We start from the raw sequence: 24,719 nt of genomic DNA, 5'->3' as shown, positions 1-24,719 counted from the left end.
ATTCTGGATCCTCCATGCACCCCGGGGGAGTCGTAATTCGCAGTCCTGCTTCCAGCCGGTCCCCTGGGGGGGTCGTGGTCCTCGGTTCCGGGCCCAACCAGCACCTTGGGGGCGTTGGGGGCCACAGCCTTGGGTCTGGCACATATCCTGACGGATTCAACACCCCCAGCCCTGGGACCAGCGTATCTGAAGCATCCAGCCCCGGGTCCAGGGGAGCTGGGATGTACAACTTGGGGTGCAATCAGCGTTCCGGGGCACCATGCCCGCATCCCTACAACTCCTATAAGGATCGACCACGGAGCATCCTCAAAAACAACAGCTCCATCTTGATGCAGAAATCTCCCAGTGAGGAGAAGTAAGGGTCCCGGCGCCGCTGACAAGCAGTCGGGAGCCCCGAGGGAAGGGTTCCGGACACCAGAGAGGGTGGAGCCAGGAGGGAAGGGGCGGAGTCCTGAGGATTGAGAGTAGGTGAATGGCTATTGGATGGGAAATCCGAGGTCCTGGGCTTTTGAGGAAAGCAGCTGTTGTTATGTGCCGTCGAGTCGCACCGACTCCTAGCGACCCCTCCTTGGGTTTCCAAGGCGGTATCACTACGGAAGTAGATTGCCCCATCTTCCTTCCGAGGAGTGGCTGGTGGGTTTGAACCGCCAGCCTTCTGGTTAGCAGTCAAGTGCCTTAGGCACTAAGCTACAAGTAGCAGGGGCCAGTAAATGCTTGCTAAGTATAGGTGGTTATCATTGGGTCTGACCCTACCCTCACCTCCTATACCTCTGCCCACATTGTGCGTGGAAAAATACAAAGGGGTGCAAGAAAGGCTTCTTGAATGAAAGAACGAGGGAAGGCTGTGAGGATGGGATCACAGAACGTTTCTTCCCCTTTTTCTGTGCCCTACCCGCTCTACTTCAGTAGTGATACCGCCTCGGAAACCCAAGGAGGAGTCGCTGTGAGTCGGGTCCGACTTGACGGCACATAGTAACAACAACAACAACCCGTTCCCATTCCTTTCACCTTTGACCAGGAAGAAGTCTCAGCACTGGGATGAGATGAATATTCTGGCCACCTACCACCCTATTGACAAGGACTACGGATTTGTAAAGGTGGACGAGCCCAGCACTCCCTACCACAGGTACTGAGCCCTCAGCCCTAGTTCTTCCTCCCAATTCAACCTGGCCAGAGGGGAGGCCAGAGGCAGAGTAGCCTCAAGGGCTAGTTGGCCTAATGCCTGCCTCCCTGCATGGATCCCCTCTCCTCCGCAGGCTGCAGGACAGCGACGAAGACCTGTCCCCAGCGTCTTCCCCCACCGTGACTCCTGAGGCACTGGCAGAGAGGTGAGAGTCCTGCCAGAGGTCAGTTGGGGTGTGGGGCCTCTTTCTTCCTCCACCTGTTAACTCTGCAGTCTGAGCCAGCTTTGTCTCTTGGGCCCTAAAGTGGGAGGAGCTACAATTCCCATCAGGTCTGGCCAAGACCCAGGTCCTGCCAGCTTGGCTCTATCTACCCTCAGCCCCTCTTCTTCTCTCCAGTGTCCCCAACTAGTCTCCCTCCCCTTCAGGTTTGCAACAATGGACAGTTTCTGCCCCAAGGTCCTCCAGCACGGTGATAACAGAAGCTCAGGATCTCCAGACGACTCTTCCAAGACATGTGAGATGAGGGGTGGGGGTTGAATGGGAAGGGAAGGGAAAGAGATCCTTTGGTGACAGATGACAGGAAAGCCAAGCTCTCACACTGGCTTACAGACTCCAGTGATTTTGACAAGCGCCGCAAGGCTCACTATGATGAAGGGAAGTACCTCAAGACTCAGAAAGCCCTACCCTTGGATGATGATGACAGCAGTGAAGGTAGCACAAGTGTCATTGGCAGTCGAGGTGTGGCGCTGGACCCAGAGCCCAGACCTGCAGAGAGAGGCTGGGCAGGAGGACTGGCCAAAGGAGTCAAAGATGAGACGGGCCTGGTGGCCAGGAACCACATCACGGAAGCTAAGGGTTAGCTATGGGAGTGTGTGTGTGTGTGTGTGGGGGGTGCCTGGGACTCAAGGGGGCTGTAGTGCAGAGCCAATTATTCTCTTCTCTACCATAGTCCCTCTTCCTCAGTGGGCATCATACCCAGGGTCCTGCTGCCTGAGAGGGAGGTGATTCTGGGAGGTGATCCCAGGGTAGACAGAGGACAACTGGAGTAGAGTCTCTGCTCAGGATAAGGTACCCAGAGAAGGCTGACTGGTGAGGAGGAATGAAAGTGTAAGAGAACCATGAGGGACAGAGAGGACAGTAAAGGTTTTTCTAAAATGAGAGGAGAGATAAGAAGTGAGATGAGATCCCGAGGCTTACACTTTCCCCCTGTGGTGGGCTTGCAATGGTAACAGCCAGCCTAAGGTCAGGAATACCTCAGGTAGCCACAAAAATCACATTGATCCGGGTGACTCCACAGATTCCTCTGCTTTCGGAAATCCATCCCCAGTGTTGACTCCTTCTGCATCGGAACAGGAGGGTGACCATCAGCGCAAGGAGTTTTATAGCAAAGGAAGATACCTGAGGTCATGCTCCCACCCAGAGTTCGAGGACGCAGATGATGAGCAGCAGAACAGTGAGAGATGGGCTGGGTCGTCAGGCTGGCGGCATGGGACCTGAGACAAACAGCCTGAAGCCTCCCAACCCTGATCCGTGATGCTTCCAGGTTCCACCAGCTTGACCTGGAAGATTGAGAAACCAATAAGCACTGAGGTCCATCTGCTGGGCCACAGGGGGAGCCCTTATTGGGATTGCAAGACCACTGAGAACTCCCCGACAATGACAGTGACACCATCACAGCCAGGTGAGGGCACCAGGCCATCATCTCCCTGAGCCTGGCTCATGGCAAGCTCCCACTCCTATTCCTTTACTCCTTTCAAGTTGTTAGATCGGTAACAGGTAATAGCACAGGCCCTAAACGTCCTGGAGCCAAAAGCTGATGTTGTTTAAGACGGAAACCAGTACAGCCCAGAGGGGGTTAGGACTTCTTCAGCTTGGGACCACCCCTGGCCCATGTCTCCTCCTTGACTCTTCTCTACCTCCCACCTTACTCTAGATCCTACCCTGTCCTCCAAGGACCATGGATCCCAAGTGGTGTCTGGCTGGTGTCAGTGGCTGGTAACTAAGGGGCTGAGCTGGCGAAACCCGGGGGATTCAGAGCGAGAACCTGGAAGCAACCAAAGTCCCCCAAACCGGAATGAGCATAGATGTGAGCCTGAGCAGGGCTAGGGAATACTAGTGTAAACTGGCCGGGGAGGTAGAGGATCTGAATGGGTAGGTTTTGGGGGGCAGTCACATGGGCAAGATCTCATGCCTGTTGCAAAGAAGCCACTAACCCAACCCCCTCTCTCTCCAGATGAAACCCTGAGGCTTCGATGGAGTCAAGAGGAGGAGACCAAACAGTGGAAAATGTAGCCATATGGGGATGGGGTTGGGGCAACCTCCCCTGCCCTCACTACCCTAAGGGTATGCAATAAAGAGAGAAGAGCAAGAGTCTGGATGCTGTGGATTGACTGCCCACACTGAGCCTGGACCATCAGCAAGGAGAGGGGAGGAGGGAGAGAAGTTCACACACAGGAAACCTCAAGCAGGGAGAGTAGAAAAGCGAGCTTGGAGCAGGCCCCACAGGAACCCAGGAGCCTAGGGAGGCCCAAGGTGCAGTCAGAGGGCAAAGACCGGCATGATTAATTCAGCCTATCATAAATTTAGTGGTGTCATCTTCTTTAATTCTTATGACAGCCCTGGAGATAGGGTGTCTTATCCTCATCTTCCATATGAGGAAACTGAGGAACCACAGAGCTTGCCTAAGGCCACATGGCCTTTGAGTGGCACAGCTGGGATCTGCTGGGTTCCAAAACCCGCACCCACTAAAGGAGAAGCAGAGACAGACTAGAGTATGGTAGGAAGGTGACTACAAATAGTCTCGAGGGCGGTCCTGTGGCTTCTCTGATCTCAGGCCCCCCTCCACCCGGGCCCCGCCCCTGCCCCTCCCAGGCCTGTCTGGAAGTGTGAGGTGAGAGCTCCTCCTAAGACACCCCTTCCCCTTGGGGAAAGAACTGTTCCCTCCCAGGCCCTATCCAGGAAAAGACCCTCTCCTCCACCATCCTCTCCCGGGACTCACATCCCCACCTGTCCACCTGGCCTCCAGGGCCTGAGGCCCACAGCAGCCTGAGATGACGGTCAAGCTGGATTTCGAGGAGTGTCTGAAAGATTCACCCCGGTTTCGGTAAGTATGTATAGGTCTGGAGGTGGGGGTGGGTGGACAGGGCAAGGTCCAACAGCCCCCCCACACACACACCACACACAACATTCACCAAGCCAGATCTGCTTCCAGGCAGCAGTAGGCCTCAAAGGGACAAGAGCGAGTTTGTGGGCCGAGTGGTACTATCAAATCTGGCTACTTCAGCGCTCTTTGCCCCTTCCGTGTACCTCCTGGCCTCGCCAGTCTTCCTTTCACCCCCAGAACTGGCGTTCTCTCCTTCCTTTCACTGAGACCCCTGCCCCTCCCCCAGCTCCTGCTCTAGGGCGGTTAGCAACTTCCTGCCTTCGCCACATCCACCCTCCTTCTACCCTTCCTGCTCTGGCCTGGGCGGCAGTAGTTCCTAGACTGGGTGCAGGGTGAGCAAGCCAGAGAGGGTGCGTGGGTGGGCTTTCTCAACCCAGCAGGTCTCTCTGTCTGTACCCACTACCCCCCAACCTCAGCCTGCCCCACCCCCCGACCCTGAGGAGGCTGACAGACCAGATGGACCCAAGCTCTGATCTCGTGACCCCCAACCCTCTTTTCCCAGAGCCTCCATCGAGCTGGTGGAAGCCGAAGTGTCAGAATTGGAGACCCGTCTTGAAAAGGTGATCCTGACAGAGAAACAAGACCCAGGAGCATGAGGAGAGTGAGGAAAGGGTGGGCTGAGGATTAGAGGGGCAGAGCTGGAGGAGAAAATTGGTAGGGACTGACTTTCAGGGATTATGGAATGCTAACTGTCTAGTGTAGATACTTTGGGGTCTACAAAGAAGCAAAAAGGTGGTTCTATGCCCTTGAGGGGCTTGGGATCTTGAAAAACAAAAATGCACTGTTCAGCTCTTAGCACCTGCATGTGCTAGGCCCTGGGTGTTTGTGGAGAAGGAGACCATTTCTGCCCCCAGGGAGCCCTCAGACTCACTGTAGAGGAAAAAACAGTGAAACATTTAAGCACAATGCAGTAAGGTCTTCCGTGACCACTCCATAAAACAGCATGTATGTGTGAGTACACGCACACACATACTCACACCCCATCTTAAAAAAAAAAAATTAAAAAGTTGCTGTCCAGTCTATTCCAACTCACAGTGAACCCCAGGTGTATCAGAGCAGAAGTGTCCTCCACAGGGTTTTATCTGATGATTTTTCAGAAGTAGATCACCAGACCTTTCTTCTGAGGAACCTCTGAGTGACTCGAACCTCTAACCTTTTAGTTAGCAGCCAAGTTCTTAGCCATTTGCATACCCAGGGACTCCCATCTCCCCTTACTGTGCTTTTTCTCTATAGCACTTAACTCTATCTGACATGTTACATACTTACTTGCTGTATTAGCTTTCTATTGCCATGTAACACATTATCACACGTTCGGCTTAAAACAATTAACATCTCACAGTTTCAGTGAGTTCCAGTTTGTGCACAACTTAGCTGGGTCCTCTGCTCAGGGTCTTACAGGCTACAATCAAGGTCTTGGCCAGGACTACAGTCTCAACTGAAGCGTGGGGTTTCCAAGCTCACAAGATTGCTGGTAGAATTAAATTCTTTGCTGTTTTAAAATTCTTTAGCATCTCCTAGATGCTACCCGCAGTTCCCTGCCACATGGTCCTCTCCCTAGGTAGTTCTCATTATCACAGCCTACTCCTAGTGTGTGCTAGCAAGACAGAGTCAAGGTATATTGTAATGTAATCACAAGAGTGACGTTCATCACCTTTGTCATATTCTATTGGTTAGAAACAAATCACGGGTCCAGCTCACATTCAAGAGGAAGGGATTACACAAGAATATGAATCATGGGATGTCACCTTAGCATGTGCCCACCTCAGTTGCCTGTTTGTTTTTTGTCTATTTTTTTCTCCACAAGAGTATAAGTGCTATGAGGACAGGGACTTTCATGTTTTGTGTTTTGCTTAATCCCCAATGCCTATGACAGCTAGTGTTGTTGTTGTTGTTAGGTGCTGTCGAGTCATTTCCGACTCATAGCGACCTTATGTACAACAGAATGAAACACTGCCCGGTCCCGTGCCATCCTCACGATCCTAGCCATACCCGAGCCCATTGTTATAGCCACAGTGTCAATCCATCTTGTTGAGGACCGTCCCCTTTTTCGCTGACCCTCCACTTTACCAAGCATGATATCCTTCTCCAGAAAATGGTCCCTTCTTACTACTTTCTGACCAAAGTAGATGAGACGAAGTCTGGCCATTCTCGCTTCCAAGAAGCATTCCAGCTGCACTTCTTCCAGGACAGATTTGTTATTTCTTTTAGCAGTCTATGGAACTCTCAGTATTCTCTACCAACACCACAACTCAAAAGCATCACCTCTTCTTTGGTCTTTCTTATTCATTGTCTAACTCTCAAATGCATATGAGATGATTGAAAATACCATGGTTTGGGTTGTTGTTGTTGTTGTTATGTGCCATCGAGTTGGCCCCGACTCATAGTGACCCCTCCTTAGGTTTCCGAGGCAGTATCACTACAGAAGTAGGACTGCGCAATCTTCCTTCCAAGGAGTGGCTGGTGGGTTTGAACCGCCAGCCTTAGGCACTATGCTACCAGAGCTCCTATGATTTGGGTTAGGTGCACCTTAGTCTTCAAAGAGACATCTTTGCTCTTCAGCATTTGAAAGAGGTCATTTGCAGCAGATTTGCCCAGTGCTATATACATTGTCTGATATCTTGACTACTGCTTCCATTGGTGTTCATTATAGAACCAAGTAATATGAAGTTTGACAACTTCAAACTTTTCTCCTTTTATCATGATGCTGCTCATTGGTCCAGTTGTGAGGATTTTTGTTTTCTTTATATTAAGGTGTAATCCATACTGCGGGAGCTGTGGTGGCGTAGTGCCTAAGGCATTTGACTGCTAACCAGAAGGCTAGCGGTTCAAACCCACCAGCCACTCCCCAGAAGGAAGGTTGGGCAATCTACTTCCATGGTGATGCCACCTTGGAAACCCAAGGAGGGGTTGCTATGACTTGGATCTGACTCGATAGCAGTGCATTAATCCACACTGCAGACTAGAGTCTTCAATCTTCATAGCAAGTGCTGCAAGTCATCCTCACTTTCAGCAAGCAAAGTTGTGTCATCTGCATATTGCAAGTTGTTAATGAGTTTTCCTCCAATCCTGTTGCCATGTTCTTCTTCATACAGTCCAGCTTCTTGGATTATTTGCTCAGCATACAGATTGAATAAGTATGGTGAAAGGATACAACCCTGACACACTCCGTTCCTGATTTTAAACCATGCTGTTTGAACAACAGCCTCCTGGTATAGGTACAGGTTCCTCATGAGCACAATTAACTGTTCTGGAATTCCCATTATTCTCAATGTTATCCTTAATTGGTTATGATCCACACAATCGAATGCTTTTGCATAGTCAATAAAACACAAGTAAACATCTTTCTGGTATTCTTTGCTTTCAGCCAGAATCCATCTGACATTAGCTATGATATCCCTCGTTCCATGTCCTCTTCTGAATCCAGCTTGCATTTCTGGAAGTTCTCTGTCAATATACTGCTGCAACCGTTTTTTAATTATCTTCAGTAAGATCTTACTTGTGTGCGACTTTAATGATATTGTTCGATAATTTCCACATTCTGTGGGATCACCTTTCTTTGGAATGGGTACAAATGTGGACCTCTTCCAGTCAGTTGGCCAGGTAGCTGGCTTCCAAATCTCTTAGCATAACTGAGTGAATGCCTCCAATGGGGCATCTGTTTGTTGAAACATCTCAGTGGGTATTCCGTCAATTCCTGGAGCCTTGTTCTTTGCTAATTCCTTCAGTGCAGCTTTGACTTCATCCTTTATACCATTAGTTCCTGATCATACGCCACCTCCTGAGATGGATGAACATCAACCAGTTCTTTTTGGTATAGTGACTGTTTATTCCATCCATCTTCTTTTGATGTTTCCTGCATCATTCACTATATTGCCCATAGAATCTTTTAATATTGTAACCCAAGGCTTAAATTTTTTCCTCAGTTCTTTCAGCTTGAGAAATGCTGAGCATGTTCTTCCCTTTTGGTTTTCTAAGTCCATGTCTTTGCACATTTCATTATAATAATTCTGGTGGCATAGTGCCTAAGGCATTTGACTGCTAATCAGAAGGCTGGTGGTTCAAACCTACCAGCTACTCCTTGGAAGGAAGATTGGGCAATCTACTTCTGTAGTTACCACCTAGGAAACCCAAGGAGGGGTCGCTATGAGTCAGGACTGACTCGACAGCAGTGAGTTTGGTTTGGTTGTCTTCTCGAGCTGCTCTTAGAAATGTTGTGTTCAGTTCTTGTATCTTGTCATTTCTTCCATTTGCTTTAGCTACTCTCCTTTCAAGGGGAAGTTTCAGAGTCTCTTCTGACATCTATTGTGATCTTTTTTTCCATTCCTGTCTCTTCAGTGACTTTTTGCTTTCTTCATGGATGATCATGTTCTTGATGTCATCCCACAGTTCCTCTGGTTTTTGGTCATTGGTGTTCAATGCATCAACTCTATTCTTTAGATGATCTCTAAATTCAGGAGGGATACAATCAAAGTCATGTTTTGGCTCTTGTGGACTTACTTTAATTGTCTTCAGCTTCATCTTGAACTTGCATATGAGCAGTTGATAGTCTGTTCCACAATCAGCTCCTGGCCTTGTTTTGGCTGAAGATATTGAGCCTTGGTACAGATGTAGTCCATCTGTACATTGCCTCTTGGTACAGATGTAGTCAGTATGATTCCTGTGTACTCTATCTGGCAAAGTCCATGTGTATAGCTGCCATTTGTGTTGTTGACAAAAGGTATGTGCAATGAATAAGTCATTGGCCTTGCAAAATTCCATCATGCAATATCCATCATTATTTCTATCACCAAGGCCATAGCAGCTAGTAGGTGACCAATTAATAAATATTGAGGGAATGTTCAATGAGCATAGAATGGGACAAGTATTAACAGGAAATACTATAGAATTTAATACCAGCTATATGGAAAATTCTTCTTGTGAGCCAGACAGTGCATGAAGTAGAGTTTCTGGAGAGCTCTGAGTCCAAGTAGGTGGGGCCGGGCAGGGAGAGATGCCTAGGAATGGACAGAAACACTGTAAAAGTGAAGCTAACACTGGTCTTGGTGAGAGGCTAGAAAGAATGGATGGGGCTTATTCCAGACACAAAGAAGGGCAAGCAAAGAGGCTGAGCTGAGAACACACTGGGTGTATGTTGAAAACCTGAGAGAGCTGGACTGAGCTGGAGAGAAGTGTAGACAAAGTTGGAAAGGAGGGGCACAGGCCTGTGGGTGAGGTGGCACAGAGTGGGGGTGTCACCAGGTATGGTGGCAGCAAGCACAACTTGTGGTTGCCCTTTGTTGCTTCCAAGCTCCTCAAGCTGGGCACCTGCCTTTTGGAAAGTGGGCGCCATTACCTGGCTGCTGGACATGCCTTCATTGTCGGCGTTTGTGATGTGGGCCGCCTCGGTCCACCAGAGCCCATGATGGCGGTATGTGAAGGGCTCTCACCAGGGTAGGATGGGGTCTGGGATGGAGGGAGGTCGTATGAATGGGGAGGGTTGACTTTGGGGTTTACAGGACCCAGGTTAGAGCATGGCTAGGGGTGCTACCAGAGACAACCATGGCAAGCTGGGCTAGCATCAGGAGGGCCCCACCACCCCATGCTTGGTACTCTCTCCATGCCTCTTCTCACCTAGGAATGTCTGGAAAAATTCACTGAAAGCCTGAAACACAAATTGGACAGCCACGCGGTGAGTGTGGAGAAGTCCGGCTAGTAGGGGAGCCCAGGTTGTCTGTGGTCCTAACTCCCACCCCCAACTTGTGCTTCCCCTCAGGAGCTACTAGATGCGACCCAGCACACGCTGCAGCAGCAAATCCAGACCTTGGTCAAGGAGTGAGTTGGAAGGGAAGGGGGACTTCTTTATCAGAAACCAGCCCTCCAGCCCTCTTCCTGTTGTCATAGGGGCTTCCTAACCTGAAGAAGTTGGTCCCCTCAACATCATATACCATCATCATCTCTTTCCCAGATATCTGTGGAGTGTGAGATGGAGAGTTTCAGGTGGCCTGCCTTCTGTCCCCACCATCCCATGGGTCCCTTTGGATCTCAGATTATATCTAGGCTAACTGAGGCCAGTGATGATTCAGTTGTAGAATTCTTGCCTTCTTTGAGGGAGACCCAAGTTTGATTCCTGGCCAATGCATCTCCTGCACAAGTTTCAGTGGAACTTCCTGATTAAGACAGACTAGAAAGAAAGGCCTGACGATCTACTTCTCAAAATCAGCTGATGGAAAATACTATGGATCACAGTGGTCTAATCCCATTGTTCATGAGGTCACCATGATTTGGGCATCAACTCGATGGCCACTAATAAAAACATAAAAACCAAAAAACCAAACTCACTGCCATTGAGTCAGATCCAACTCACAGCAACCCTTCCTTGGGTTTCCGAGGCGGTATCACTCTGGAAGTAGATTGCCCAACCTTCCTTCCCAGGAGTGGCTGGTGGGTTTGAAATGCTAGCCTTCTGGTTAGCAGTCAAATGCCTTAGGTACTTCGCCACCAGAGCTCCCAATAAAAACATTGGCAAACTGAAAAGACTTGGGTGGGCTTTATCGTGGGACTTCTCTGCAGGGGGGCAAATGGATGTGTCTGTGATTCTGTATTATGACCCCTGCTCCCAGAGGTCTCCGGGCTTTTCGAGAGGCTCGCCGGGATTTCTGGCGGGGGGCTGAGAGCCTGGAGGCTGCTCTTACCCACAACGCAGAGGTCCCCAGGCGCCGGGCACAGGAGGCAGAAGAGGCAGGAGCTGCTCTAAGGACTGCACGAGCTGGGTACCAGGGACGGGCATTGGATTATGCCCTGCAGGTAGGTGCCTGCCCTCAACCTGTCCTCCCTGGGTACCAGGGCTTTAGGTGTCAGATCAGAGGCTGAGGCAGTCCTGGTGTATAGTGAAGGGTCGCTGTGTTTTCTAGACTGACCTGAGGTCTTTTTGGGCCCTCAGATCAATGTGATCGAGGACAAGAGGAAGTTTGACATCATGGAGTTTGTAAGTTGTGGTGACACGGGTGAAGAGGGGAGGAGTCTGTAACAGAGCTGGGGGAAAAGGGATAGAGGGATCTTTCTTCAGCTGTACCCTGCCCCCCCACACACCCAGGTGCTACGCTTGGTGGAGGCCCAGGCTGTCCATTTCCAGCAGGGCCATGAGGAGCTGAGCCGGCTGGGCCAGTATCGCAAGGAGCTGGGTGGCCAGGTAGCAGGAGGTAGAGGGGCTAGGGGGCTCCGATATGACCCTGCTGGCTTAGTTAAGGGAGGCCGGGGGCATCTGAAGTATCTCTCCTATGTGCAGTTGCACCAGCTGGTCTTGAATTCAGCACGAGAGAAGAGGGACATGGAGCAGAGGCATGTGCTGCTGAAACAGAAGGTGAGGGGCTGAGACCGCTAACTGGGTGCAGACAGGCCCATAGCCTTGTTCTCTGCCTGCCCCGTTGCCCTCTGACTTTCTTGTTCCCCAGGAGCTGGGTGGGGAAGAGCCAGAGCCAAGCCTAAGGGAGGGGCCTGGCGGCCTGGTCATGGAAGGACATCTCTTCAAACGGGCCAGCAATGCATTTAAGACGTGGAGCAGGTGAGGAGTGGTACACAAAAGGACACGGGGGCAGCTTCTTCTGACATCCTCTAACTTCACAAAGGGGAATGAGAATCAGCAGCAGCAGTCCAAGGCTCATTACTATGAGGCCAAGCATGCTACCTTCCAGCCTTTTTACCAACTCTGACACCAACTGTCCCTCCCACGGCACTCACTACTTCTCTGCTAGGTTCTATAATTCATTGCAATGGCCACATAGTGCTCACAGACAATACTCATGATTATGGGGTTTATTAGGGAAGTAACAGGTTAAATTCAGGCTCAGGAACACACTCAGGATACAGTTCTTTGATCGGGACAGTCTCCCTTCTGCTATGCCCTCAGGCATGCCTCTCTGGCCCTCAGCCTCTTGGCCTGGCCTCTGCCCTGCTTGGGCAAGTGTTATAAAGCACTTGTAGCTCTGCCGATAGGTTCACCTAGTTACACCCCACTCTGCCAGTAAGCCTCCTGCCCAAAGGCACTCTGCTTCCTTGCTCCGTGGGCTGGCAAGCCCGCTGCTCTGTCTTATGCTTCTTGGTTCTTCAGCTGGTCATCTCTGCTGGTCGTCTCTGCTGGTCACCTGCCAAGGAGGTCCAGCACAAGGATCTCAGGTCCAAGGACAAGCTCCACTCCACCTCTGGCTCTTCTCCCTTGATGGCAATGAGATTCCCCTTTTTGTCCCTAGAAAGGCTCATTTTAAGCCTAGCAGAATGACAAAACTAACCAATCCCCACATTGGAGTTCCATACACCTTTTTAGCATGGTCCTACCAATAGTAATAGGAGCTCTGGTGGCATAGCGCCTAAGGCACCTGACTGCTAACCAGAAGACTGGTGGTTCAAACCCACCAACCACTCCTCGGAAGGAAGGTTGGGCAATCTACTTCCGTAGTGATAGTGCCTCGGAAACCCAAGGAGGGGTCGCTATGAGTCAGATCTGACTCGACGACAGTGAGTTAGTTAGTAATCCACTGCACCATGAGTGGATACCCAATCAGTCATACTCGTCAAATTAATTTTTTGTTTGTTTGAGTGGTTATAGTATGTTGGAAGCACAGCAATGAGAACCAGCCAGAAACCCTGTCTTCATAAAGTTTACACTCCATCGGCAAAGACAGATGATCGATACAATAATAAAAAAATTATATGTTACGTTAGAAGGTAATAGTGCCATGAGGGGGATAAAAAAGTAAGATGAGGGGCATACGAAAACCTGGGAGGGATTGCAGTTTTAAATAGGGAGTCAGTGTAGACCTCATGCAAAGGTAACTTCTGGGCAAAGACTTGAAGGCTATGTGGGGGAAGAATGTTCCAGGTGGGAGGGCCAGCCCGTGTCAAAGCCCTGAGATGCCGAGAGTGTTCAGGGAACAACGGACTGAGTGAGTTTGCCAGTTGCAGTGGCAAGGGTGAAGGGGGGAGGAGCGTGTAGACAGAGAGCTTGGGGGCAGAGTGAGGGAGAAGGAAATAGTAGGAGATATTTATGTAGGAGTTAACGAGGGTGTGGATCACTGTAGGGTTTTGTTGGCCTTTGTAGGGGCTTGGGCTGCACTCTGATGGAATTGGGGACCCACTGCAGTGTTTGGAGCAGAGTGGTGATAAGCTGTGATTTGACTTCTTCCCCCTTCAGGGCCACTGCTAACACATGTGGGCTCTTGTTACAAATTAGAGAATAAAGCTCCTTCCCCAAGACACATCCATTTATCAAAAAAAAAAAAAAGAAGAAGAAGAAGCAACAAACTTGTTTCATTAGAAAAAAGCATTCTACTTCATTTCATAAATCTGTCAACCTGATTTGTCTAAGGTGTGAATAGCCCCCGCTTAGATGCCCACCCTTATCTGAAATTATCTCGGGACATTCAGCCCTAGTGTCTCTCCTCCCAACAAGAGCCTTATTGGGCAAAGGGCACAGCTTCTCTTCTGTCCCTGTCCTAAGCCTTACCCTGATGCTGTCTAGGTCTATAATTCTTCTTCTTCTTCTTTTTTTTTTTTTAATTTTTATTGTGATTTGGGTGAAAGTTTACAGAGCATATTCATTTTCCATACAGCAGTTCATACACATTGTTTCATGACAATTGACTGCAATCCCCACAATGTATCAACAGCTCTCTTCCTACTTCCTCCCTGTAGTTATCTCTTCCATGAGTCCTTCTTTCCTATGCATTCCTGCCCCCTGAGCTATCTCCCTGTGTCAATACTGCCCTTCTGTTCTCCCATGATTGCTTGTTTAAGGAGTGTATCTGCCTGATGTAAATGCCCTAGGTCTGTAATTCTATTTTGCTCTTCTAGACGCTGGTTCACTATTCAGAGCAACCAGCTGGTATATCAGAAGAAGTACAAGGTGAGTAGGCTTGTGGGCCCCAGGTGGATGCAGCCCTTGCCTGCCCCCGGCTACCTGGCTTCTCCCTGACTTCCTCCCCCTACCAGGACCCTGTGACTGTGGTGGTGGATGACCTTCGGCTCTGTACTGTGAAGCTCTGTCCTGACTCAGAAAGGCGATTCTGCTTTGAGGTGGTGTCCACCAGCAAGTGAGTGCAGGCCCAGGGGTGATGGTCAAATATTTACCAACCTGAGAGTCAGGGCTAATCACAGTGGCATCTCTGGAGCAGGGTCTTGTAGGGCTCCATGAAGCTCCAGGCATTAACCCTTTGGTGGGTGGATTGTGGTTCAGCCTAGGGGGTGGTCGGGGAGGAGGATCCTGAGTAATGGGTGGTATTTAGCAGGATGTTAGCAATTATTGCAGAAATATTTCAATACAACTGATACCAGTTGAGTGTTGACTGAATGGCAGCCTGCCCCCCCTGCCACCTTGCTCCCCAGGCCTCAGTTGTCCTCCTCCATCTCCTTCACCCCTCTGGCCCAGGTCCTGCCTCCTCCAGGCTGACTCGGAGCGCCTGCTGCAGCTGTGGGTCAGTGCCGTGCAAAGCAGCATCGCCACTGCCTTCAGCCAGGCTCGCCTTGATGACAGCCCTCGGGCTCCAGGCCAGGTACCTTCACATGGGAGTCCAGGACCAGTCTACCCCAGCAGATGGGGCACCCCTTGCTGAGGGCCTTCTGACTACCCTCTCTACCCCTACCTTCCCCAGGGCTCAGGACACCTGGCCATAGGCTCTGCTGCTACCCTAGGCTGTGGCGGAATGGCCAGGGGCAGGGAGCCTGGGGGAGTCGGGCACGTGGCAGCCCAGGTACAGAGTGTGGATGGCAATGCCCAGTGCTGCGACTGTCGGGAGCCAGCGCCGGAGTGGGCCAGCATCAACCTTGGGGTCACGCTGTGCATTCAGTGCTCTGGCATCCACAGGTCACCTTCCAAAAGCCCCAAGTGTGGGTCCCACTCGTTCCAGCTGTGTACAGGCCTCCCAGATAGAGCCCATCATGCAGGCCTCTTCTCTTCCTGCTTGCCCTGCCCTCCTCTCTTAGATTCTAGTCTGTCACTGGGCACCAGGCTTGGGCTGAGCCTGGTGGGACACAAGGTGGACCTAGGTGGGCCCTCAGTGTGTTGGTCTGGGACAGGGTTGGGGAACCCCCCTGAGTGTTTCAGCTTGGTTGGAGGAAGATGGGGGAGCAGAGTGGAAGAGTAGAGAGAAGAGGTTGTGAGCCTTTCACAAGTCCATAAAGTCACCACCTCCTAGTTAGCTTGATGGAAGGAGGAAAGGGAATGGCATGAAAGAGTGATTTAGACCCTAATACCATGAGAGAGGGGGAGCTCTGGTAGCATAGTGGCTAAGACACTTGCCTGCTAACCAGACAGCTGGTGGTTCAAACCCACCAGCCACTCCTCGGAAGGAAGGTTGGGCAATCCTACTTCCGTGGTGATACTGCCTCGGAAACCCAACGAGGGGTCGCTATGAGTCGGGGCCGACTCGATGGCACATAACAACAACAACAACAACAAGCCATGAGAGAAGGGAGGCAGCTGGAGAGGATGAGGGCCTTAAAATGAAGTGCAGGAGAAAGGGGAACAGGAAGCTGGCAGGATCCTTCCAGAAGCAGGTCAAGGCTACCCAGCTCCAGCCACCCTGCCGCTGCCTGGTCCAGCTACCACCCCCCTGGGCAGGACTTTGCTGCCAAGTCTTTTCACAAGCAGCAGCAGCCTCCCCACCCCGCTGCCCCACAGAGGGCCTGATTCCCACTCTGACCCTCCAGGAGCCTTGGTGTCCATTTCTCCAAAGTCCGGTCTCTGACCCTTGATTCATGGGAGCCGGAACTAGTGAAGGTGACTTGGGGTATAGTGAAAATGGGGTGGGGGGCGGTGTGTGACCAAGGGATGAAGAGGCTTGAGGGCTCAGACATTCACCACCCCCCTGCCTGTCTCTGTGTGTCTGCCTGGGACCCTGAAGCTGATGTGCGAGCTGGGAAACGTAGTCATCAACCAGATCTATGAGGCCCGTGTGGACGCCATGGCAGTGAAGAAGCCAGGGCCCAGCTGCTCCCGGTGAGGCTGGCAGGAGGGGTCGGGAGCTGCCATCCATGGGCCCGAGTGATGGTGTGAGGAGGGTCTGGGACAGGAAAAGGGAAGACTGTCCCCTCCCCCTCTCCCAGGCAAGAGAAGGAGGCCTGGATTCATGCCAAATATGTGGAGAAGAAGTTCCTGACCAAGCTTCCTGAAGTGAGAGGGCGAAGAGGCGGCCGGGCCCCGCCCCGGGGGCAGCCTCCTGTGCCCCCGAAGCCTTCCGTCCGGCCCCCGGCAGGGAGCTTCAGTCGCAAGCCAGGTACATGGGTTAGTTGGGTATTTGTGGTGGGCCTGCTGTGTGCTGAGCCGCACGCCAGGCCCTGGGGTGGTATCCAGCACATGAGATCCAGGCTTCCCCTTGAGAATGTTGGGGACCAGACAACACCACCACTGATTTTGCAAGGGAAGAGTTTCAGGTGGTTACGGGGATGTGTGGCACTAAGAATGGAAGGAGCACAGGGCTGGGAGTAAACAAGGACAACTCTGTAAGGGGTTGTCAGCATCCTAAGAAAAGGCAGGAGTGGGAATGAGCTTGGGGTCTCCAAGGGCCAGTGAAGGGGAGTGCGAGTCTAGCTGGAGCAGAGGGAGTTGAAGGCTAAGAGCTAAGGCTGAGTGGTAGTTCACCCATGACATCCCAGCCAGTCTGAGGGGCTGGACAGGATGAACTGTCTGTCCTTCACACCTGGCAGCCCCTTCCCAAAACATGAACACCCAGACTTACACACACCCACACGTACACACACACACACCCCTACACACATGTGCCCACTCAACTCCACCTCCTATCACAGGTTCCAGTGTCATGAAGGCCTCACCAAAAGTCAGAAGTGATCTAGGTTTGTACTCGACTACTAACCCGAACCCACCCAACAGCACCATGGGAAAAAAGCCTGCCAATCTGCTCCATAAAGATTACAAGCAAGAAAACCTTAAAGAGCAGTTCTACTCTGTGACACATGGGGTCACCATGAGTTGGAATCAACTCACTGGCAACGGGTTTGATTTTTGATTTTGATTCCATTCAGTACCAGGGAGCTATGTGGAAGGTTTTCTTCCCTAACTTACGGCTGATCTGCCCTAACAGAACTAAATCCCTCTAACAGAGCCTCCCTCTGATGACCTGGGCAATTTGCACCCTGGGGCCCTGCTGTTTCGAGCCGCTGGACATCCTCCATCCCTTCCCACTATGGCTGATGCCCTTGCCCATGGAGCCGATGTGAACTGGGTCAATGGGGCTCAAGAGAATGCCACACCACTGATCCAAGCCACAGCTGCTGTGAGAGCCTTGCCACCTCCTCACCCCACCCTTCGCTCTTCATCTGCTTCCTAGGACACTCATCCCTCACCCTGCACCTGCTCCCAGGGACCCCCACCCCACAGAGAGTGGTAAGGAGCATCAGCTGGTTGCTAATAGTGCATAAGTTGGAGACAGACAACCTGGATTTGAATCATGGCTCTCACCACTTACAGGAGACTTTGAACAAGTTACTAACCTATCTGTGCCTGTCCCCTTCTCTGTAACAGGGATCACACACCTTATAAGGTTGTGCTGTGAATTTAATGTATGAATAGGTATAAAGAGCTGCCTGCAGCAGAGCCTGACACATTTTAGCTGTACCCTACACTCCTGATCCTCACCCCACCCTCTGCACTGACTGAGCCCACCCGACAACATCTTTAAATCTGCTTCTAAACATGTCACCCTGTCTCTCCTTTCTGGACTCCTTGATGCAGAATTCTCTTCTGGCCTGTGAGTTTCTCCTCCAGAACGGAGCGAACGTGAACCAAGCCGACAGTGCGGGCCGGGGCCCGCTCCACCACGCAACAATTCTTGGCCACACGGGGTAGGGACTGCAGGGACGACAGACTCAGGGAGGAAGGCTCCGGAGGTGAACGCCCGGCTGAGTCTGGCTGTCCTCTTCAGGCTCGCCTGCTTGTTCCTGAAACGGGGCGCAGATCTAGGGGCTCAAGATTCTGAAGGCAGGGACCCTTTGACCATCGCCATGGAAACAGCCAATGCTGATATCGTCACGCTGTGAGAATGCCTGGAGGGGCGGGGCTAGCGCTTAGACGGCCCATGTGGGGCGGGGTTAACGTAGGGACCCGGGAGTCCCCGGGTCGTGCGAGACTTTCCAGGCGAGAAAGTATGTGTATTGGGACATGTAGCTGGAAGGCGGGACAGGGTCCGAGGATGGTGAGCTCATCCTAAGTCAGAGGCATCACTCATGCATCAACATTGTTGTCAGACATCTTTTAAGTACTGGATTCTGGGGAAACGTCTGAATCAAGCGCAACCCAACTAAATGAAGGGATAGTGGCGGGGGCAGGGGGGCGAGGCGAGGGGAGTGTCATTCATTCTTTAATTCCCTTCTCTTCAGGCTTCGACTGGCAAAGATGAGGGAGGCCGAAGCCGCCCAGGGCCAGGCAGGTAAAGTATCCACCCCCAGGCCCAACGCCGGAAGTCTGGTTTTCCTGACCCCTAGCGGCCTGTCTGCATTAATGTGTTCAACAAATACGGATTGGCTGCGTCCGACGTGACAGGCCCCCGAGCTAGAGTAAAGAACAGGCAGAGGTGCTGCGCCCAGGCGCAGTTCCCTCCATCCACGGTCGAAGGGCGTGCTTGTACCGACCAGGCCCAGCTGTCTCTGTCATCCCCTTCCACCGTTTTGGCCCAGCTGTCCGCCGCCCCAGCCCTTCCTCCTTTCGCCCTCAGGAGATGAGACGTATCTCGACATCTTCCGCGACTTCTCTCTCATGGCATCAGATGACCCAGAGAAGCTGAGGAGGCGTAGTTATGACCTTCACACGCTTTGATCCCAGTCCTGCGGGGCCCCCGCACCTCCAGGCCTTTCCCCACCGCCGGCCTCATCACCATTAAAGCCTCTGTGCTTTGCTCTTTCCTTCATAATTCATTTACTGGGCGCCACCTCCGGTCCAGCGAGCTGTTGGGTACTGCGGCCCCTGGGGTTCAGGAGAGGATGGTAGTTTGCAAGCTTGAGCCACACGAAGAGGTCCAAGGGGAGGGAAGTGGAAGCTTCGGCCGGGCCCAGCGCAAGCGGCTGTGGGGCGGGGCTGTCCGGCTCAGGCGACGTGGCCAGACTCGTCAGGCTGGAGGGAGGTAGGGCGGGGGACGGCCTTCCCGCAGGGCAAGCTGCAGTGGTACCGGATGGGGCGAGCGCGCTCCGGCCGCCCCGGCCCAGAGACATCCCCGGAATGCTGCAGCTCAGCACCCGCCCCCTCGGGAACTCCCCACGTGCGCAGCTGCGCCGCCTTTACTCGTAGTGAACGGTTCGAGACCCTGCCAAGTTGCAGACGTGAGGTCTTGCATACCCGGGGGCCGGCAGGGCCGTCGCGGCCACATCCGGACGACGCGCTTGAGTCACAGGCCGAGACCCCACCCTCACTAGCGCCCGCCTGTCCAGCCCGTCCGCCCCGTCCGTCCGGTCGGCGAGTCCCCGCTCCCACCTCCACCCGAGGCTTGCGGGCCTCGCGGGGGCGGGGGGCGGGGCGTCAAGGGGCGGGGCTGTCCCTTAAAGGGCCCTGGCCGCTGCCCTTAGGCCACTTCCTGGGGGCAGAGAGGACCTCAGCGACCGCGGCTTGAGCCGGGGAAGGCTGCAGAATCTGGGTGCCGAGATTCCCGGCTGCTTCCATCAGGCCCACGGACTCTCCAGCTGAAGCTGAGTACATCGTCGTCCCCCAGCCGCCGAAGGCGCGGCTCCGCCATCCGTTCTCATCAGCCCTGCTTCTGTCCCCTGGGACCCGCGCCCGGAGCCCAGGCCGGGCCTCTGACCGGCCCCCGGAGCCCTGCGTGGACTCTCCCACGGCGACAGCGGTCTGCTCTGGAACTCAGAAGCAGGGTCCTTCCAAGAGTCAGCCCTGTGCTCGCCACCGTCACCTGCTGGTTGGATTCCGGAAACCCACTGCCTGAAAGACCACAAAAAGGAATCGCCCATCGCCCAGAACTGGACTGAAAGCTCCCTTCCCCTCTGGCTTTCCTCCGTTCATCTGCTCTATAAACCTTGAGGAAGTTTCCGGGCCCTGAAACCCCTCCCCCTCAACAGGTAGCTGGGGTGAGCCCCGAACCTTGCTGCCTGTAGTCCAAGCGCCTGTGCCTCCAGTCCAGCGAGTCTGAACGTTAAAACGCAATTCTTCACACATCCAGGAAGTTCTCCCTTTTCTTCTCCTTCAGTGTCTCCCCTACCCCCCAAAATTTCCCCTCCTCCTGTGCCCACTTCGCCCCCCTCCTTTGGGGGCCCCGTGACCCTGAATGTGGGGGGCACGCTATATTCCACTACTTTGGAGACCCTGACCCGCTTCCCAGACTCCATGCTGGGGGCCATGTTTAGAGCTGGCACATCCATGACCCCCAACCTCAACCCACAGGGAGGTGGCCACTACTTCATCGACCGAGATGGTAAGGCCTTCCGCCATATCCTCAATTTCCTGCGGCTGGGCCGCCTGGACCTGCCCCGTGGGTACGGGGAGACGGCGCTTCTTAGAGCAGAGGCTGACTTCTACCAGATCCGGCCACTCCTGGACGCCCTGCGGGAACTGGAGTCGTCTCGGGTGGCTACAGCACCCACAGCTGCCCTGCTCCACGCAGATGTGGACACCAGCCCCCGCCTGGTGCACTTCTCTGCTCGCCGGGGCCCTCACCACTATGAGCTGAGCTCCGTCCAAGTGGACACCTTCCGTGCCAACCTCTTCTGCACTGACCCAGAATGTCTGGGCGCCATGCGGGCCCGATTTGGTGTGGCCAATGGGGACAGAGCAGAGGGGGGTCCACACTTTCGCTTGGAGTGGGCCCCCCGCCCTGTGGAACTCCCTGAGGTGGAGTATGGGAGACTAGGGCTGCAACCGCTGTGGGCTGGGGGGCCAGGAGAGCGGCGGGAGGTAGTGGGCACACCGGGCTTTCTGGAGGAGGTCCTTCGGGTGGCCCTGGAGCACAGCTTCCGCCTGGACTCTGTCTTCCCTGACCCCGAGGACCTACTTAACTCACGATCTCTGCGCTTTGTCCGGCACTGAGGATACTGTCCTCAGCTTCATTGTTGGGGGGGGGGGGGGAGAAGGAATGGGGCAGCTGAGGGGTGGGGCTCCCTGAAGCCTTTTCCTAGCTCTTCCTGGGAAGCTGTGAGAGTCAGGAGTCCCACTACACTTGCCTGGAGCCCAGATGTGGGCAGGACTTTTCGAACCTGAGCCCATTTGAGGGCTCAAACGTCGTGGTCCAGAGCGTCTGGAGCGGTGCAGGGAAGGTTCCTGTGACTTCTTTTTGTCGGAGGCTGGGGACCCCCAGCATCTCCTTCACTGGAGCTCGGTGTTCAGGGTCTGCAAAAGTAGGGAACACCTCCCTGCCCAGGCTATGCGGAACCTAGCTGAACCCTGGAGGGACACTGAGGTCTTAGGAAGGGGGTCTTTAGAGTGTCCTAATGTAGTCTCCTGACAGAAGACTGTGGCTTCTCCTGAAGCTGGTGGCATGGGCTGGCCCGACCAATGAGAAGCCAGAAAACTCTGTAAAGTGGGAAGGGGGTGTTCTTTGCTGTGTCCCAAGCCACCTACAGAAGGAAACAGAAAGGCTACTAATTCTACCCCTGGTTGGCGTAAGGGAGCTAGGAGAAGACCCATTAGCTATGGGGCTGGAGCACTCCTTTAGAGATCCAAGTAATACTTTAAAGGATTCCATATTAAGTGTGGGGCTAGTCAGGGTAGGAGGGTGGCATCTTCTTGGGTCCTGGCCTCAATTCTCTCATGGGAATTGGGGGTGTGTATATGAGAGTCGACCAGTGTGTCTGACTGACGTGTGGTCCCTGCCGCTCTGGGTCCCTGTCTGTGTTCCTGTCTTTGATGTCTGTGTGCTAGTCCTCCTGTACTTTCTGCAGGTCTAGGCCTGTTCGGGTTTGCCCAGCAACTGTTTTGGCACAGGGTGTGTCTGTAGTATGTGTGAGTAGACTGAGAATTAGTTTAATCACAGGGTGTGTGTGTGTATATACACGCTCACACATCATCATGTAGGCAGAGAGTGGTCTGTTGGGGTTTTAGTCACTAAGATCTTCCTGGTGAGAAGTGAAGTCACTAGGCTTAGCCGGGCCTCTGAAGCCTGTATGGAACTCTTGGTTGCTGGGGCAACCATGGGCCTGTTGCTAGGAGATAGCTGGGGAAGGCCCAAGGCTGTCCAGGGCAGAGAGAGATGAACAGAAGAGTTTGGAGAGTGGGGGAGGACATGGGAAGGGATGGGATTTCTAAGTCCCTGAGGGGATGGGACGCTCACGTACAACTTCTTCGTGGGGGAGTCACTTATTATCATTGGTCATGACTTACAAGAAGAAAAATAAAATTACTTTGAAACCGCAAACTTAAAAAAGTCTACTGAGAGCCAGGTTGTGAGTGGTGTCTTCCTTCTAACGTGTCTCGCTCTCTGCACCCGTCTCCCTCTAGAGATGTCTTCTGGCCTCCTTGGGCCCAATTTTCCTCCAGTCGGGGTTGGGATGGCAGCACTATTCTGGAACACTCTAGAACTTCCAGGCAAAGAGCTGGAGTCAGGGTCACTGAGCATTCTGAGACCTTCCCAGCCCAGGGGCCAGCCCTCAGACAGGCCTCATGTGGATGCTGGTACTAGGCACAGTTTTCCTGGCAGGCGCCCAAGCCTGTATCTTCTGCCGCCTCCCAGGCCATGACTTGTTGGGCCGCCTGGATCACCTCTGCAGCCAAATAGAAGTCCGGTGGGAGGCGTGTGAGGCCTCCAGAGACTTCTCGGCCTTTGCCTTAGGTAAGACCCAGGGACAGGCCCAGCAACAGTCACCCCGTACTGTGGCTGCCCAGCTGCCCCCTACAGCCCTCACGCCAGTCCACAGCCATCTCTGGACACAGCCATCTCCCTGTGGGAGAGCTTTCAGGAACCCCAGTAGACCAGCTGCCTCTTTCTGGGCTAGTGAGGAAATGTCTGGTCCTTGCCCATCTCCACAGATGAGATGTCCATGAACAAAATTACAGAGAAGACTCACAGAGTCCTGAGGGTCATGGGTGAGAGAGATCAAGGGGGAAGGTCGCACCTAGGGACTTGGGAGGACCTCAAAGGGGAGGGAGGGGCTTGGGAAGCAGAGAGGGCAGGTGGAGCCAGGAGGGTGTCACCAAGGAGGTGATAGGGGAGAGGAGAGAGGTGAATAGGCCCTGTGGTGGAGCCCAGGGCAATATGGCTGCTCTCTGCTTCCCCAGAGATCAAAGGGTCTTTCTCCTCACTTCCTTTATACTGGGAATGGCTTTACAATACCAAGATCCCGGAGTACACCAGGGAAGGTAATGATGTAGTGAGGGGGTCAAGGGGTGCATGGGACCTTGGGTAAAGGGGTGTGTGGCTGAGTGGCTCACCCACGCCCACCCTTTCCTTGTCTCTCATTTCAGCTCTCTGTGCTCCTGCCTGCCGTGAGTAGAAAAGGGGTGGCAAGGACAAGGGGCCTCTGAGCCTGGCAAGCCGAGGGCTGCAGGGTGGGTGGTCTGAAAGGATGGCGGCTGGGGCTCCGCCTCCCCAGCTCGGGATCCGGCTGTCTCCTGCAGGGGGCAGCACCACCCTCTACAACTGCTCCACCTGTGAAGGCGTGGACGTGCACTGTTGGCCTCGAAAGCGTTGCTTTCCAGGTTCCTAGTCCCCGCCCCTGCCTGGCCTGCCCAGATCCCTGAACCCTCAGGCTCCCTTAGGCGGGGCAGGTGTGGCCCCAGGTTTGCTCACGCCTCCGGGGTTCCCTGCAGGAAGTCACGATCTTTGGGAAGCCCGAATTCTGCTCTTCTCTGTCTTTGTTGCTGTCCTGCTTCTCAGTGTTGGGAGCCTCGTGGTGGAGTGAGTTGAGGGTTACGGACAGGATCCTCGCTGCCTCCCACCTCTCTTGTTACCTCTTGTCCTTTCTAGTCCTCCCACTCACCCACCCTGCCTCCTTCCCAAACCCCTTTCCTTTACTCTCCTAAAAAGAAATCAAACCAAACCCACTGCCATCGAGTCAGGTCCGACTCAGAGCGACCCCCACTGGGTTTCTGAAGCGGTAAATCTTTAAGGAAGTAGATTACGCCGTCTTCCTTCTGTGGAGTGGCTGGTGGGTTTGAACCGAAGAACTTCTGGTTAGCAGTCAAATGCCTTAGGCACTGCACCACCAAACTTACTCTCTTAGGCTACCATTATCCCTCAGGTCCCGCCACCTTCAGGCAAAGAGCGACTTGTGAAGATGCTGACAGCCTCCCAACCAGCTCTAGGGGTGCGTGCCTACAACTTTCTCATCCCTTGGGGAGCACCCAACCAACCCCTTAGTCACAGCCCCAAAGATTCCGTTTTCCACTTATTCTCAGCCCTCAAAATTCAGACATCTCAATAATCCCAACGTCAGATGGCCTCCAGGGACCCGGGCACCCACGCTGGAAAGTCCCGCCCCTCCAGCCCTCCACCAATCAGACACGGGTAGCGGAC

General features: G+C 53.3%; 3 protein-coding genes across 3 annotated transcripts; all 3 read left to right on the top strand.

Moving 5' to 3' along the window:
- The first annotated feature begins 4,174 nt into the window (after positions 1–4,174).
- On the top strand, positions 4,175–19,087 carry ACAP1 (ArfGAP with coiled-coil, ankyrin repeat and PH domains 1). Its single transcript, XM_007952285.2, has 22 exons — positions 4,175–4,227; positions 4,790–4,847; positions 9,575–9,694; positions 9,902–9,955; positions 10,040–10,098; positions 10,887–11,070; positions 11,207–11,251; positions 11,360–11,455; positions 11,552–11,626; positions 11,718–11,827; positions 14,113–14,164; positions 14,251–14,351; positions 14,687–14,810; positions 14,910–15,121; positions 15,967–16,036; positions 16,161–16,255; positions 16,363–16,532; positions 17,377–17,549; positions 18,008–18,117; positions 18,198–18,308; positions 18,652–18,701; positions 18,987–19,087. The coding sequence occupies exons 1-22, from the start codon at positions 4,175–4,177 to the stop codon at positions 19,085–19,087; spliced, it is 2,223 nt and encodes a 740-aa protein (XP_007950476.1).
- A 1,401-nt stretch (positions 19,088–20,488) lies between these two features.
- Positions 20,489–21,298, top strand: KCTD11 (potassium channel tetramerization domain containing 11). Its single transcript, XM_007952284.2, has one exon. It carries the CDS (start codon positions 20,600–20,602, stop codon positions 21,296–21,298), a length of 699 nt encoding a protein of 232 aa, XP_007950475.1. The 5' UTR covers positions 20,489–20,599.
- Positions 21,299–22,867: 1,569 nt separating this feature from the next.
- On the top strand, positions 22,868–24,478 carry TMEM95 (transmembrane protein 95). Its single transcript, XM_007952354.1, has 7 exons — positions 22,868–23,036; positions 23,234–23,290; positions 23,483–23,563; positions 23,669–23,689; positions 23,822–23,902; positions 24,014–24,101; positions 24,445–24,478. The coding sequence occupies exons 1-7, from the start codon at positions 22,868–22,870 to the stop codon at positions 24,476–24,478; spliced, it is 531 nt and encodes a 176-aa protein (XP_007950545.1).
- Positions 24,479–24,719: the final 241 nt, after the last annotated feature.

This window comes from Orycteropus afer, unplaced genomic scaffold (assembly GCF_000298275.1).
Source record: "Orycteropus afer afer isolate SDZICR_OR568_19922 unplaced genomic scaffold, OryAfe1.0 scaffold00330, whole genome shotgun sequence".
Taxonomy (NCBI): Eukaryota; Metazoa; Chordata; class Mammalia; order Tubulidentata; family Orycteropodidae; genus Orycteropus; species Orycteropus afer.
Note: the sequence above shows the minus strand (reverse complement) of the source record. Positions and strands in the feature narration are given on the sequence as shown.

Coding starts and splice junctions, on each gene's coding strand:
- ACAP1 (XM_007952285.2), top strand. CDS start 4,175: ATGACGGTCAAGCTGGATTTCGAGGAGTGTCTGAAAGATTCACCCCGG. Junction 11,071..11,206: donor CATTGGATTATGCCCTGCAG/GTAGGTGCCTGC, acceptor TTGGGCCCTCAG/ATCAATGTGATCGAGGACAA. Junction 16,533..17,376: donor GAGCTTCAGTCGCAAGCCAG/GTACATGGGTTA, acceptor TCCCTCTAACAG/AGCCTCCCTCTGATGACCTG.
- KCTD11 (XM_007952284.2), top strand. CDS start 20,600: ATGCTGGGGGCCATGTTTAGAGCTGGCACATCCATGACCCCCAACCTC.
- TMEM95 (XM_007952354.1), top strand. CDS start 22,868: ATGTGGATGCTGGTACTAGGCACAGTTTTCCTGGCAGGCGCCCAAGCC. Junction 23,037..23,233: donor CTTCTCGGCCTTTGCCTTAG/GTAAGACCCAGG, acceptor CCATCTCCACAG/ATGAGATGTCCATGAACAAA. Junction 23,291..23,482: donor CAGAGTCCTGAGGGTCATGG/GTGAGAGAGATC, acceptor CTGCTTCCCCAG/AGATCAAAGGGTCTTTCTCC.